This window comes from Etheostoma spectabile, chromosome 3 (assembly GCF_008692095.1).
Source record: "Etheostoma spectabile isolate EspeVRDwgs_2016 chromosome 3, UIUC_Espe_1.0, whole genome shotgun sequence".
Lineage (NCBI taxonomy): Eukaryota > Metazoa > Chordata > Actinopteri > Perciformes > Percidae > Etheostoma > Etheostoma spectabile.
The window spans coordinates 10,738,047-10,753,401 of NC_045735.1; the positions used below are offsets into that span (position 1 = coordinate 10,738,047).

Genomic DNA, 15,355 nt, shown 5'->3' on the forward strand with positions numbered 1-15,355 from the left:
ACCGACTGACCTTCATTTCTTAAAGTAATGATGGCCACTCGTTTCTCTTTACTTAGCTAATTGGTTCTTACCATAATATGAATTCTAACAGTTGTCCAATAGGGCTGTTGGCTGTGTATCAACCTGATTTCTCAACACAACTGATGTTCACAACCCCATTATTAAGGCAAGAGATTCCACTAATTAACCCCGACAAGGCCCTCCTGGGAAGGGAAAACCATTTCAGGTGACTACCTCATGAAGCTCATTGAGAAAACACCAAGGGTTTTCAGCACTATCAAAAAAGCAAAGGGTGGCTACTTTGAAGAAACTAGAATATAAGACATGTTTTCAGTTATTTCACACTTTTTTGTTTAGTACATAATTCCACATGTGTTCATTCATAGTTTTGATGCCTAAAGTGATAATCTACAATGTAAATAGTCATGAAAATAAAAGAAATTCATTGAATGAGAAGGTGTGTCCAAACTTTTGGCCTGTACTGTATCTATTCCAGCTTCCACTATAAGAAAGAAAACGAGTGAGCATGCAAGAGAGTAAAACTTAATTTGGTTCTTATATTTGATGCATTACTATTCTGGGGTTTATCATTGTCATATATATTCAACTAGAGGTGCAAGGTTTTGAGAATGATGATGGTCATGGATTAACCTGTGACACCAGTCTCAGAGATCAAGTGAATGTGCAGGGACAATAACTGCTTGGATGTTGAATGTTGCTGTTGAATAACCTCTGTTTCAATTGCGGTATATGTGCTCTAGACATACTGCTGAAATTCACTTCCTTTCTTGTTTCCGCATTTTATGTAGGCAGTCTAATTTTTTTATGTACTATACACGCAGTATTACCAAAGCATTTGTTCAGAAATGTCACTGTATGCATTGCCACTCATATGCTGTATTAACAGTTATTTGGGGGTTAAGTGTGGTTGAGGCTTGCCTGATTGAATCTAAAATGTGTCTTAGGCCGCACAAATTGGCTTGCCTTTCTTCTAGTGAGACTAGAAAAAGAATAGAATGGGCGTGTGATTGCATCCGTCCAGCATCCTTCTCATCATCACATCTGTTTGTGTGTTTTGTGGTCGTCTTTTGCTAATCTGCATTCAGATCCAACCCAAATTCCCACATCCCTCATTTTAGGATTACATTTTGAAGTGAATCCCTTAAGAGCTGTAAAAACATGCCTGTAGTTTTAATTTCTCTAGTAGGTGAAGGGGGTGGCGGGCTGGACACATGCCTTAAACCCCCATTTTGACTTGCATTTGGCACCATGTTTTCATGCAGACGCTGGTTCCTAATTGATCTGGTTGAAGATCAGTAGAGAATTGGACCATTGTACCAAAACAACATGGCAAGCCATTGTTGATCTGGTTAAGAAGCACAGAAAGTGTAGTAGTTGTAATATTTTAAAGCGTGCATCCAGACGCAAAATAGCAAAGTTATTGATGCAGGCGTCTTTTTACAAGTGGGATTATGAAATTGGATCCAGGGTATCTTGTTTTAAGTAGTAGATCCACGAGTTCAAGGCTAATCGGACACCAAATTCTGCACATTTTATATCTTACGAGACAGGATTTTATCATTTTGGAAAATAATTACAGCGACAATAATTTTAGCATCCATTGCGATGATACAAGGTCAACTGTAGCGATACCCCGTTCACATTGCAAATTAATTCACGTGGACTCTGCATCTGCACAGTTTTAGCCAAAGCAGTACTTTGCATAGCGTTGTGGAAAAAGTTGAGCCACATTCAACTTTTTTGTCGTCCTCCACCGCTGTGTCAACACACTGGCCTCATTGAAATGAATGAAAGGACTGTATTTTTTGATGCATTGCTGATGTCAGTCTAAACACAGTTTAGACTGTTTGAGTTTCTAAAATAAAATTAAAACAAATGTTTCATAGATGAGTTTTCACATTATCCCAAGATATTTCCATATTAAGCCTCAACTGAATACATTTATTTGCAGTTTGTTGCATCAGACCTAACTGAATGCAGATCAAACAGTGGTTGCCCCATTGTTGGTCTTGCCTCTTGTTTTGTCACTGATACTGGCTTCCTGTATGGTCCTTGGGTGTTACTTAAACCAAACCTTGACAACCAACATCTCTCCACCAATTGGAAGTTGGTATGCTCAAATTGTATGTTTACTTCCAAAGTCTGCTGTGGTTTGTGGGTTGTAGCTTTAGTCACTAACTGATTTTGCTTCTTCTGTTTTTTCTATTATTATTATTATTATTATTATTATTATTATTATTAGAATGTTTTGGGTGGGGGTGTCACAGCGTTCATCTGCGTCACTGTATGTTAACCTAAGCTCTGAATATTTTCAGCGGCAAAAACCCTGCAGATCTTTAACATTGAGATGAAGAGCAAGATGAAGGCTCACACGATGACCGATGACGTGACCTTTTGGAAGTGGATCTCCCTCAACACCGTTGCCCTGGTCACAGACAATGCAGTCTACCATTGGAGCATGGAGGGTGATTCTCAGCCAATCAAGGTCTTTGACCGTCACTCCAGCCTGGCAGGCTGCCAGATCATCAACTACCGCACTGATGCCAAACAGAAGTGGCTGCTGCTTATTGGCATTTCAGCACAGGTAATCCTTTTTGACAAAATACTGTTAACACATTCACTAAATACTATCATAGCATGGGCTGGGTGAGTACTCAATTCTGATTGGCTGCAGGGTGTCCATTAAAAAGATATATATATATATATGGGGAAAGTGACCGTTTTATTGTGCTGTATTAAATGAAAAAGTAAATCTAAATATCTTATTTCCAACACTGAGTGTAGTTCTAGTACAAGACAAAACATTCCTTTTTTGCAAACTCTTTATACAAAATAGCATCTACTTTTAAAGAGGACTTTCTTAAATCATAAAGTATAAAGACCATTCAAAAATATAGAGTAGTCCTCTCGGCCATCTGACTACCGAATCAAGCTTTTGTGACAGGCAATTTGGTTGTGTGTGTGTGTGTGTATACCGGTATATAGTTTCACCGACCATACAGTATAATTCCAAAAAAGTTCAATGTCTGTGACGTGTATAATGTAAAGATATATTTGTTTTAAATATTGCGGGTTAAGTTTGTGTTATAGAACAGCAGATTTCATCAGAAACTCCAATAGTCTTTGTGATGTTGTAGGCAGAGGTGTTAAATAATCAATAAAACCCCAAGAAATCCTAATTTGACTATAAATCACAAATGCTTTTGGCCTAACTTGTGGGCTTTCTCTCTTTAGCAAAACCGTGTTGTTGGAGCCATGCAGCTGTACTCAGTGGACAGGAAAGTGTCTCAGCCCATTGAGGGACATGCCGCCGGCTTTGCACAGTTCAAGATGGAGGGAAACACTGAAGAGTCAACCCTGTTCTGCTTTGCAGTGCGAGGACAGGCAGGAGGAAAGGTAAGATTTACTAGTACTGAAAAGTCTCAGGATACTCATTTGAAAAGTGAAAATAAATAAGCATTCAGGAGCATGCAGAATTGAATTCATCACATTACAAAAGAAATTCTACGGGCCCTTGTAACATGATTTTATCTCAATGTCTTTTTGCTCCTAGCTGCATATCATTGAAGTAGGGACTCCGCCGACTGGGAACCAACCATTTCCAAAGAAAGCTGTGGACGTTTTCTTTCCTCCAGAAGCTCAGAATGACTTTCCTGTTGCCATGCAGGTACAAAAACTACTTAGGAGAAGACATTTAGAGCCTGTACTTGATACAAGATTTCCTTCTGATTGAAAACCATATTCCCCACTGGTTTATCACTGCCTTTAGGATTGAGATAAGGGATGTTTTGGTGTATATAAGGGGTGTTATCAGAAACAAGAATTGTTTAGATTTGTGGTGAATTTAGATATTGAGGTATTAACAGGGTTTCCGCGGAGGCCTTAAAAGTCTTAAATTTGCTGAAATATTGTTTTAGGTCTTAAGTGATTTTAAAAGGTCTTAATTTTCCTATGTCCATGTAGCACTACCTCTAATGCGCTTTAGAATGATAATCGTTTTGTTTTTTATTCCATGGTGTTGTAGTTCACTGTTTTGTTAGTCCAAATGTAATTTGCTGTATTTCAACTACAAATGAGACCACTATGCAACTAATATTGCAGCCAATCAGCTTTTGTGTTATTAGCGCAAGTCTCCTACCGATTGTACCACAATCGTAAAAACAATGATATTCTTCAGCTATGGGGAAGTGCAAGTTTAGCAATACTTGGCTTGAAAAAAAACTGAATTTGCAAGAAATGTAATTAAACTGGGAACGTTGGTGTGCTAGAGTCTCATGCAAAAAGTGAGAAACCTCTAACTGCTGTGAGGGTCTCCATCCCTGGCCCTAGCACTACCTCCAAACTGCCTGGGTGAGACTCACACAACAGCTCCACAAATATTTATTTATTATTTATGTTGGGATATAGGTCTTAAATTTCATTCATAAATCATAAAATTGTCATAAATTTGACTCTGTGAAACCTGCAGAAACCCTGCCCCTCAGTGTGTGACACTGAGGGGTATTGCCAGGTCTGAGTGGGACCTGGCAATACTGCATTAGCTTTGGGTTCAATGTCTTGCATTTTAATGATCTTTTTGTTTATCATTTACACTTTGTAACCAGATTACTCTTTCTGTACACCTAGATCAGTTCCAAGCAAGATGTAGTCTTTCTCATCACCAAATATGGCTACATCCACCTCTATGACCTGGAGACTGGAACTTGTATCTACATGAATAGGATCAGTGGGGAGACCATTTTTGTCACTGCCCCCCACGAGCCTACTGCGGGTATCATTGGAGTCAACAGGAAAGGACAGGTATTATAATGCAATGGTTCTCTAATTATGTTCAATCATGTCACATTCTCTGGCCTTTCATTTATCTAATAGTGTGAAATTGTAATTAATAAATGTTAAAAATAAGCAGCGTTTGACAGACTCTAGCAAAGGCTCTTCAAGATCTGACAGTCAAAAGAAATTACATCTTGCAGATTGGTTCTTATTTGAATTGACAGTTGACATCAGAAGACTGGATACCTCATAATAGATTTTTGCTTAAGTTGGTCTGTAATTGCTGACATTTGTTAGTAATTCACTCTCTTTGTGGTATGTCAGTGCTTTTGTCTATCAGTGTAGGTCCTTGTAACGTAGGTGTTGTCGGGTGACCTTGACCAATCCAATCTTTGATAATAACAGACTGTAGCAGCATCTTTGGTGTCAGGCAGCATGTGACAGTCACAGCAGGAGGGTTAAGCTTGGCAAGCACACTACACAATCTAATGTTATTGCTCTTGGCTTTTATCTGCAGGTCTACCATGTACAGCTCAGTGTATTTTGCACGCGCGCACGCACACACACACACACACAAATGTGACACTATATGCGACAATCCCTCTGTGTAATTTAGGAATGCAATCTATTTTTGCATGTAGGGGTGTGTACAAAGAACATGCCAACATTTCACTGTCAATTAAGAGTGCAGTGTTAGTGGCCGTGTTGTATCAGTGGGTACAGCAGGCACACATACTGAGAGGTTTATGCCTTGACGCAAAGGTTCAGGGTTCAAATCTGACCTGTGAGGATTTCCTGCATGTCTTCCCCTTCTCTTTCCCCTTTCTCACCTAGCTGTTCTATCAAATAAAGGCAGAAAAGCCAAACAAATAATCTTAAAAAAAGAGTGCACTGTTAATACAGACACGTGTCAAAGTGTTGCAAATAATCTTTGTAGTTTTATTCACTTTGCATGGATTAAAATATATGGTAATCCATAATAAAGCATACAAATGTACTTTACAGGTGTTGTCGGTGTGCGTGGAGGAGGAAAACATCATTCCCTATATCACCAATGTGCTCCAGAACCCAGACCTGGCGCTCCGCATGGCTGTCCGCAACAACCTTGCTGGAGCTGAGGAGCTGTTTGCCCGCAAATTCAACACCCTCTTTGCAGCAGGGAATTACTCAGAAGCTGCCAAGGTGGCGGCCAATGCACCCAAGGTACTGCCAGTGTTCCACCGTGCACTCAGAGAGGGGTCAAACAACGTGACATTATTCTCAGTTCAACTAATACAAGCTCCGACTGTTAAGACTAAGCAAATTGCTGTAGCTTAGTATGACAGTAAACACCAGCTTTATGTAAAACAAGTTTAGATTTGCATCCTAAAATAGTTCAAAAGCAATTAGAAAGATTAATTGGAATGCAGTTTTTTAGTGTTTATAAAGTTTCCAAAAGTAATTTTTTGAATCTTATAGTCACTAATGTTCACCTAACATAACTGTACACTATTATTATTCTATGCAATGCTCAAAGTTTACTTTTATCAAACTGAATCTTCCCTCTGTTACTTAATTACTTTGTGTATCCATTCCTTCTTCTTTTCCAGGGTATCCTGCGGACCCCAGACACCATCCGTCGGTTCCAGAGTGTTCCAGCCCAACCAGGCCAGACGTCTCCCTTGCTCCAATACTTTGGCATCTTGCTGGACCAAGGCCAACTTAATAAGTTTGAGTCTCTGGAGCTGTGTAGGCCTGTCCTCCAACAGGGCCGCAAGCAACTGTTAGAGAAATGGTTGAAAGAGGACAAGGTACAGGATGTCTCCAGTTGATCTTTTATACTCAGATTTTTGTTTTCACCAATCATGAGTTTGCGTATGTATTGTACTGCATCTGTAAATAAATGGTGTGTGTGTGTGTGTGTGTGTGTGTGTGTGTGTGTGTGTGTGTGTGTGTGTGTGTGTGTGTGTGTGTGTGTGTGTGTGTGTGTGTGTGTGTGTGTGTGTGTGTGTGTGTGTGTGTGTGTGTGTGTGTGTGTGTGTGTGTGTGTGTGTGTGTGTGTGTGTGTGTGTAGCTGGAGTGCTCTGAGGAGCTTGGAGATTTGGTGAAGTCTGTAGATCCTACTCTTGCCCTCAGTGTCTACCTCCGAGCCAACGTCCCCAATAAGGTCATTCAGTGTTTTGCAGAGACTGGACAGTTCCAGAAAATTGTTCTCTATGCCAAGAAGGTTTGTGACAATGCTTGACTTTGTTATTCCAAGTTTATGATATATAACCTTAGACAATTGTTGTACAGAGAAGGGGACTATTTTGCTATTTTGGAATCTGTGTTCCTCTTCTGTCTTTACATTTCTGTGTTTTATATGGTTCCATCTTGGCTATGTTGCACCTTAGATGTAGTGCTATTTTGCTTAAATATCTGTTGTCCCTGTAGGTGGGCTACACTCCAGACTGGATCTTCTTGCTAAGGAACGTAATGCGGATCAGTCCAGAGCAGGGACTTCAGTTCTCCCAGATGCTGGTACAGGACGAAGAGCCACTTGCTGACATTACACAGGTAAAAAAAAAAAAAAACTACAACACATCTTTACCATTCATAAGTACCATAAGCACCTACATGTCATATCTGGAAGCTGTTATTTGGTTAAAGAGAAATCCAAACAGTCTTTTTGAGAGGAGTTTGACATCTATGATTATTTTTCTTTTGTGTCTCCAGATTGTTGATGTGTTCATGGAGTACAACCTGATCCAGCAGTGCACATCCTTCCTACTAGATGCCCTGAAGAATAACAGGCCCATGGAGGGACCACTGCAGACACGCTTGCTTGAAATGAATTTGGTGCATGCACCACAGGTACATAAATTACCTGATCTAGAATTGAAACACCACAGTTCATTTAGCCGACAGAAGTCCAAATGCCCAAATAATTTCCTGTTGCCTATATGCAAAGTTTCCTGTTAAAACTAAGCTTCAAACAATGTTGACATGTCTTTGTCCATATGTCATGTCTTGCAGGTTGCAGATGCAATTCTGGGCAATCAGATGTTCACCCACTATGACCGCGCTCACGTGGCACAGCTGTGTGAGAAGGCCGGCCTCCTGCAGAGGGCACTGGAGCATTATACTGACCTGTATGATATTAAGCGTGCTGTGGTGCACACACACCTTCTCAACCCAGAGGTACAACACAGACCATGCAACACAAGAAAATACTAACACAAATGGATAAAAAAAAAAATAAAGAAAAAAAGACTATAATCCTGTTTTCCAGATTTGCTGATTTTGTTCTGTTTGTCTCTTCAGTGGTTGGTGAATTTCTTTGGCTCCTTGTCAGTGGAGGACTCTCTGGAGTGTCTGAGGGCCATGCTATCTGCAAACATCCGCCAGAACCTGCAGATCTGTGTCCAGGTTGCCTCCAAGTATCATGAGCAGCTTACTACTCAGTCCCTCACTGAACTTTTTGAGTCGTTCAAGAGCTTTGAAGGTATGCTGGGAATATACTGAGTGTCAAGCACTTCGCCCTTCCTGTCCATTTTGAAAAACAGCACATGTTTAAAAGAAGTTGCAGGCAGTTTTCCCCTTGATTTTAACTTTTTATGTCTTTCAGGTTTGTTCTACTTCTTGGGTTCCATTGTGAACTTCAGCCAGGATCCAGAGGTCCACTTCAAATATATCCAGGCTGCCTGCAAGACAGGCCAGATCAAAGAGGTGGAGAGAATCTGCCGAGAGAGTAACTGCTACGACCCTGAACGTGTGAAGAACTTCCTCAAGGTCAGAAATGGATCAGTGCAGAATAATAATGTCACTTTAAAATAATCTAACCTGTCTGCCACTAATTTATGCAGACTATCATTCAACAAAGCTATCTTTTTTTTAATGGCCAATAATTTCTTTTCAATATTTATCTCTACAGGAAGCCAAGCTGACTGACCAGCTGCCTTTGATCATTGTGTGTGATCGCTTTGATTTTGTCCACGATCTGGTCCTGTACCTGTACCGCAACAGCCTGCAGAAATACATTGAGATCTACGTGCAGAAGGTACACTTACATTTAGCCTGGTGGAAATAGTATATATTTAAAAAAAAAAAAAATCCTGAACAGTAAATACAGTAACATTTAACTTAACCTACATTAAAAGGGTTTTGCTCCGTCTGACTGAAAACTGCATTCTGTATCTTGTTTCCTCTCTCCCTATCCCTCTATGCTTTATATACGTTTTATACTTTGTCATTGATGCAAGGAATGCTTTAGATAGCAGATGGCCTCATTCCACTTGATATAAAACTATTGTTGTGCATTTGACCTTGAATATGTTGTAATTTTGAGATAATTTATTCCAGGTGAACCCAAGCCGTCTGCCAGTGGTCATTGGAGGATTACTGGATGTAGATTGTGCTGAGGATGTGATTAAGAACCTGATTTTGGTAGTTAGAGGGCAGTTCTCCACGGACGAACTGGTGGCTGAAGTGGAGAAAAGAAATCGGTAAGAAGAGAATAACTAATTGAACTGCATAGCAAGAGCGAAATCACTGAGTCAACACTTGGCCTTTATAGAGTCATGAGTTGCTTTTCTGCTCCAACCTTGCTAGAGTGCTGTAAAATCCGTACTGTGTACTTTTCTACAGACTGAAACTGCTGCTGCCTTGGTTAGAGGCTCGTATTCATGAAGGTTGTGAGGAGCCAGCTACCCACAACGCCCTGGCCAAGATCTACATTGACAGCAACAACAACCCTGAGCGCTTCCTGAGGGAGAACCCCTACTACGACAGCCGTGTGGTCGGCAAGTACTGCGAGAAAAGAGACCCACACCTGGCCTGTGTGGCCTATGAAAGAGGACAGTGTGACCAGGAACTGATTCATGTGAGTTTAAACTGAAATCCTACTTTTGTGAAAGACAAAAATATGGGTAATTTTGTGAGTAAGAAGTGGTAATTCTTGTTCTGTTGTTTAGTTTACTTTATTAGTTTATAATGTCGTGGACAGTCCCCTTTAATTACCTGCACAGAAAAAGGTGCAGCTTTAGCCTCGGTGGCTAATTTCCAGCTGTAGTCCCCGGCCGGCTGACAATAGGCATCCTAAAATACAAGGGTTAACTAATTAAAATAAATTACATTACATGGGAAGCCTTGTTAGCCATGCTTGGTAACAAATATATGTTGCATGTCTTGTTGCACTTTTTGTTTATTAATGTTTCCTGTTTTACTGTGCTACATTACTTGACATACTCATGACATTTTGACCTGTTTCCTCTCATGATATCTGTTTTTGTATATTACGCTTCAGGTGTGCAATGAGAACTCGCTGTTCAAGAGTCTGTCCCGCTACCTTGTAAAGCGCAAGAACCCTGAGTTGTGGGCGAGCGTGCTGCTGGAGACCAACAATTACAGAAGACCACTCATCGACCAGGTCCGTCACCTTGGCATCTGATACTAAATTATGCCACATGAACAAATTTTCTTAAATTGTAAATGCAAAAAGCTGATTAGATAACAGACATGGCTTTTGCATTTGGTCTGTGAAACAAAATAAGCCATCTTATTGGATCCTTTTTTTTTTTTTTTTGGACTGTATCAAATCTGTTGTCCCTCTCTGCTGAAGGTTGTCCAGACAGCCTTGTCTGAGACCCAGGATCCAGAGGAGGTGTCTGTCACAGTCAAAGCCTTTATGACTGCCGACCTTCCCAATGAGCTCATCGAGCTTCTGGAGAAGATTGTCCTGGATAACTCTGTCTTTAGCGAGCACAGGTGAGAGAGGCTAGATGTTACCTGTATATGCTAAGTGTTTATGGCTGGCTGCATGTTTGGGATTGTGTATCCGAAAAGATGTTGCAATCTCCAACAATAAAGATATTTGTAAGACAGTCTTTTTCAGCATAATTTTGAAAGTTTTGGACAAAAGTCCGTCAATTACTTTTTCACTGATGAACTGCTTTCAGTTTTGTAGAAGCGCCTTGAATTGTGATCATAATAAAAAACATTGAATAATGTATTTAGCTATTTTAGCTAAGCATACAAAATAAGACCCTAACTAAGACTGGCTTTTGTTTTTCAGAAACCTCCAAAATCTGCTCATCCTGACAGCTATTAAAGCTGACCGGACGCGTGTTATGGAGTACATCAACCGTCTGGACAACTATGATGCCCCAGACATTGCGAACATCGCCATCAGTAATGAGCTGTTTGAGGAGGCTTTTGCAATTTTTAGAAAATTTGATGTCAACACCTCTGCTGTGCAGGTCAGTGGAATACTGCAAATTACTGCTCGACTGTAAGGGGTCTAAAAACTAGGGACATAAACCCAAAAGATTTTGTGCTGTGTTTACTGGTTTAAGCCAGGCGTGTTATTCAGGAATCACATACTTGAACTAAACCCTGGCCACCAGAATTGTGTTATTGAGCTTGATGTAACGTGATCTGAACGTTGTCTCATTTTGTCCAGGTTCTGATTGAGCACATTGGTAACCTGGACCGAGCTTATGAGTTTGCCGAGCGCTGCAATGAGCCACCAGTGTGGAGTCAGCTGGCAAAGGCCCAGCTGCAGAAGGGCCTGGTCAAAGAAGCCATTGACTCTTACATTAAGGCAGATGACCCTTCTGCTTATATGGAGGTGGGACAAGCTGCAGCCCAAAGCGGTAAGATGAACAGTATCTATTGTATTGGCTCATTTGGTACCTAGATCTGAAGAATTTTGGATGAATGCTAAATTTAGTGTGATTTGTCATTTGTTGTTTTGTTTTTTAATGAAGATACTTGAATAGTGTTTTGGTAAATATATTGTAGATTGATGTGTTCATGAAGTTGATCCGAGTTGATTGATGTGTGCAGGGAACTGGGAGGACCTGGTCAAGTTTTTGCAGATGGCTCGTAAGAAGGCCCGTGAGTCGTACGTTGAAACTGAGTTGATCTTTGCTCTGGCCAAGACAAACCGCCTGGCTGAGCTGGAAGAGTTCATTAACGGACCCAATAATGCTCACATTCAGCAAGTAGGTCCTGGGAAGCATACAGCACGCACTAACATACACACTTGTTACCACTTAATTCTCTTTCACCTGTTAAACAGTTGCTACTGTGCTAATGCGCTCCATTTTGTCAATTTTCCTTGAGGTGGGTGACCGTTGTTATGACGACAAAATGTATGAGGCAGCCAAACTTCTCTACAACAATGTGTCCAACTTTGGCCGTCTGGCCTCCACTCTGGTGCACCTGGGAGAGTACCAGGCAGCTGTGGATGGAGCTCGCAAGGCCAACAGCACCCGCACCTGGAAGGAGGTGAGGAATTACAATACAGTTTCATCTCTTAACTCTTTATGGAGAAAAAGTCCTTTGAATAGTAGAGTCAGATGTAACACTTCAGAGCTTGTACTGAGTTCAAGCTAAACACTAAGCATTCCTTTTATAGTGTCAGTAAGTAAAAGCCGTTCACTGTCAACTAACTTTTATTTAACACATTGTTTTATTATCTTCTCTTCCAGGTGTGTTTTGCGTGTGTAGATGGGAAAGAGTTCCGTCTTGCCCAGATGTGTGGCCTGCATATTGTCGTCCATGCCGATGAACTGGAGGAACTCATTAACTACTACCAGGTAACGGGCAACTGGGACCAGTCTAAAACTCACCTGTTACACTTGTTGTAAATGCTGAGTAACTACTCAGCACATATCTGGTATCAGACATTTTGTGCACAGGACAGCAGGGGTTTCTGTTGCCTTTGTTTTATAATTAAATATAATTTGTCAAAGCTTAATGATGAAATTTCTTTGTTGCACCTTTTATGGTGTAAATCTTAGTTTTGTAGGTGCTGGTTCAGCAGTACCACATTCCTTGGCTCAAGTGATATATTTAAAGTCCTGGTAAAGCCAAAATAAATGTGTTCTAAATTTGTCAGACCACAGAAAAATGAGTTTTTAACCTCCCAGCCAAATCTGAACTGGGACGTATATTAAGTTAGGTTTCAAAATCAAGGGGAAAATAATAATAGTATTCTCTACTCTGAGAAGATGAGGGAGTGTCCACTGACGGCACTGAGCCGAAGAACGAGCTGCTGGCATATACAGACTCGTTTGCAGCTATGTTAGTTTGCTAGCATGTGTACTAAAAAAGCACCACAGACACATTGTAGCACAGCACACAACCCCTGAGCCAAAGAAGAGTGCTGCCTTATGGGGACAGACGCTCACAGCAGTGAGCAGTAAGTGCTGGCAGGCCAGGTAGCCAATTAGGGCTGAAGGCAAGGCAAGGCTGAAAGACTACGTTAGTGGAAATCACTGATTTTGCTTTACCCAGACTTTAAGCCAACTTCTCAAAGTCTCCAATTAAATAATCTTTCTCCCCTGAACTTAAGTTTAAAATTTAAGGTTTTGCGCTGTTTATTCTGTTTTTATTACTGGTTTCATGGGTTATGGTTAGTGTCATTAAGTCCGTCTGTACCTTCAGGACCGCGGTTACTTTGAGGAGCTGATCACCATGTTGGAGGCTGCCCTTGGACTGGAGCGTGCTCACATGGGTATGTTCACTGAGCTGGCCATCCTCTACTCAAAATTCAAACCCCAGAAGATGAGGGAGCACCTGGAGCTCTTCTGGTCCCGTGTCAACATTCCAAAGGTAGGCTAGGGGAACAACGTGACATCTTTAAACAAAAAATATTTATAATAATCTTTACAGCATAAAGATGTAACTTTCCCTCATACTCTAGGTGTGGAACGGGTCACAAAATTTCCAGTTTGGTTCATATCACTGTTTTGGGGTCACAGTTTTCGGTTCAGTTCGGTCCATCTTTGGTACATTGACAATTTCAACAGGCTTTTCATTTATTTATTTATTTGGCGAAACAAAGTTAACTAATTACCTTAACAAAGTACTGGCTAAGAGCATAAGAAACATACATTTCTTCAATGTCTAATCTATTAAAAGAATAGGTTTTCTCATTAATTCAATTCTATTTATAGTATCAAATCATAACAAGAGTTATCTCAAGACACTTTACAGATAGAGTAGGTCTAGACCACACTCTCATAATTTACAAGGCCCCAACAACTCCAATAATTCCCCCAAGAGCAAGCAGTTAGTGTGACAGTGGCAAGGGAAAAACTCCTCTCTTTTTTTTGAGAAGATATTTTGAAAGATAAGTGTCCAAATGGTGGATATTATAGAACAGGATTTAATGGCATGTAAATTCTCAAGTAAAGTTACTTTAATCAGATCCTTATCCGTGCCAACTGTGGTTTCACAAGGCCCCCCCCCCCTTTTGATTGAAGTCTGTGAGGCTAACAGTAACCAAACAATACATATGTCCCCCGTATCGTGACTAATGGCCCAAACGTTTTGGATTTTTTTACTTGAACTGTTCCAACCCTATTAATAGTTTTAGTTCAACTTTATGGTAACTGATTTGATCAATACTAGCCTCTCTCTGCTTAGTCTGTAAAAATGTTCCTGATCTGTAAACCAATTTAGATATAAGTTCATGAACTGGTGTGTGTGTGTGTGTGTTGTGTTGTGTTGTGTGCCAGGTTCTCAGGGCAGCAGAGCAGGCCCACCTCTGGGGGGAGCTAGTGTTCCTCTACGACAAGTACGAGGAGTACGACAACGCCATCATCACTATGATGAACCACCCATCTAATGCCTGGAAGGAGGGCCAGTTCAAGGACATTGTCACCAAGGTAAAAAAAAAAAAAAAGTACTTGATTAGTGATGCTAGTATTCCTTCTAGTAACATTTTATACTATTAACAAAAGTGACAAAGCACAATACTGAGCTTTAACTGTGGTAGAAATTATTTGTAGCTTTTCAGTTTGAGTAAATGTGTGTTTTTTGTTGTTGTAGGTGGCCAATGTGGAGTTGTACTACAAGGCCGTCCAGTTTTATCTGGAGTTCAAACCATTGTTTCTAAACGACCTGCTCATCGTCCTCTCTCCAAGACTGGACCACTCACGAGCTGTCAACTTCTTCAGCAAGGTCCTGGGCCATTATTGCTTTCTGTAAACAATTCTCAAAAGTGTTAGGTTGTATGCATTCACAAAATATCAAAAAATAGATTCTGTTGTGGATCACATCAAAGTTATGAGTGACTGTTCCCATTTGAAGTAGTTTAGAGGTTTTTGGTAGAGCATGATATGTGATGGTGAACTACAAAAAGAAAAAACATTTGAATATGAGATTACATGAACATGGACAGTGATGATTTATTTTTGATGATTCTTTATTTAGGTGAAACAGCTGCCTCTGGTTAAACCCTACCTAAGGTCTGTCCAGAATCACAACAACAAGTCAGTAAATGAGGCACTCAACAACCTCTTCATCATTGAGGAAGACTATGCGGTATGATATTTTGATATTGTACATTGTGTATCATAAGGGATAGTACAATAATCTGTTGTAGATGTTTTATGTTTGTTGTAGTGAAAAAAAATTGGATTTTCAGTTGTATCACATTATCCCCTCTCTCACTATCTAGGCATTGCGTGCTTCCATCGATGCCTACGACAACTTTGACAATATCACACTGGCCCAGGGCCTGGAGAAGCACGAGTTGATTGAGTTTAGGAGAATCGCAGCCTACCTTTTCAAGGGCAACAACCGCTGGAAA

General features: G+C 40.5%; 1 protein-coding gene across 7 annotated transcripts in view; it reads left to right on the forward strand.

The window, feature by feature from the left end:
• LOC116679881 (clathrin heavy chain 1) overlaps window positions 1–15,355 on the forward strand; it is a 27,662-nt gene that overhangs the window by 6,170 nt on the left and 6,137 nt on the right. For all 7 annotated transcript variants that reach the window (XM_032509384.1, XM_032509385.1, XM_032509386.1 and 4 more), the window contains 27 exons: window positions 2,337–2,605; window positions 3,256–3,417; window positions 3,575–3,688; window positions 4,648–4,821; window positions 5,800–5,997; window positions 6,384–6,584; window positions 6,848–7,000; window positions 7,207–7,329; window positions 7,489–7,626; window positions 7,789–7,953; window positions 8,077–8,257; window positions 8,381–8,544; window positions 8,687–8,812; window positions 9,115–9,257; window positions 9,400–9,634; window positions 10,058–10,180; window positions 10,373–10,518; window positions 10,826–11,009; window positions 11,213–11,405; window positions 11,599–11,756; window positions 11,878–12,042; window positions 12,246–12,353; window positions 13,204–13,371; window positions 14,280–14,429; window positions 14,593–14,724; window positions 14,977–15,087; window positions 15,224–15,355. The exon at window positions 15,224–15,355 is cut by the window's right edge and continues 39 nt beyond it. In XM_032509384.1, coding sequence (XP_032365275.1) covers window positions 2,337–2,605; window positions 3,256–3,417; window positions 3,575–3,688; window positions 4,648–4,821; window positions 5,800–5,997; window positions 6,384–6,584; window positions 6,848–7,000; window positions 7,207–7,329; window positions 7,489–7,626; window positions 7,789–7,953; window positions 8,077–8,257; window positions 8,381–8,544; window positions 8,687–8,812; window positions 9,115–9,257; window positions 9,400–9,634; window positions 10,058–10,180; window positions 10,373–10,518; window positions 10,826–11,009; window positions 11,213–11,405; window positions 11,599–11,756; window positions 11,878–12,042; window positions 12,246–12,353; window positions 13,204–13,371; window positions 14,280–14,429; window positions 14,593–14,724; window positions 14,977–15,087; window positions 15,224–15,355 — 4,316 coding nt within the window. The remainder of the gene's footprint in view (window positions 1–2,336; window positions 2,606–3,255; window positions 3,418–3,574; window positions 3,689–4,647; window positions 4,822–5,799; window positions 5,998–6,383; window positions 6,585–6,847; window positions 7,001–7,206; window positions 7,330–7,488; window positions 7,627–7,788; window positions 7,954–8,076; window positions 8,258–8,380; window positions 8,545–8,686; window positions 8,813–9,114; window positions 9,258–9,399; window positions 9,635–10,057; window positions 10,181–10,372; window positions 10,519–10,825; window positions 11,010–11,212; window positions 11,406–11,598; window positions 11,757–11,877; window positions 12,043–12,245; window positions 12,354–13,203; window positions 13,372–14,279; window positions 14,430–14,592; window positions 14,725–14,976; window positions 15,088–15,223) is intronic.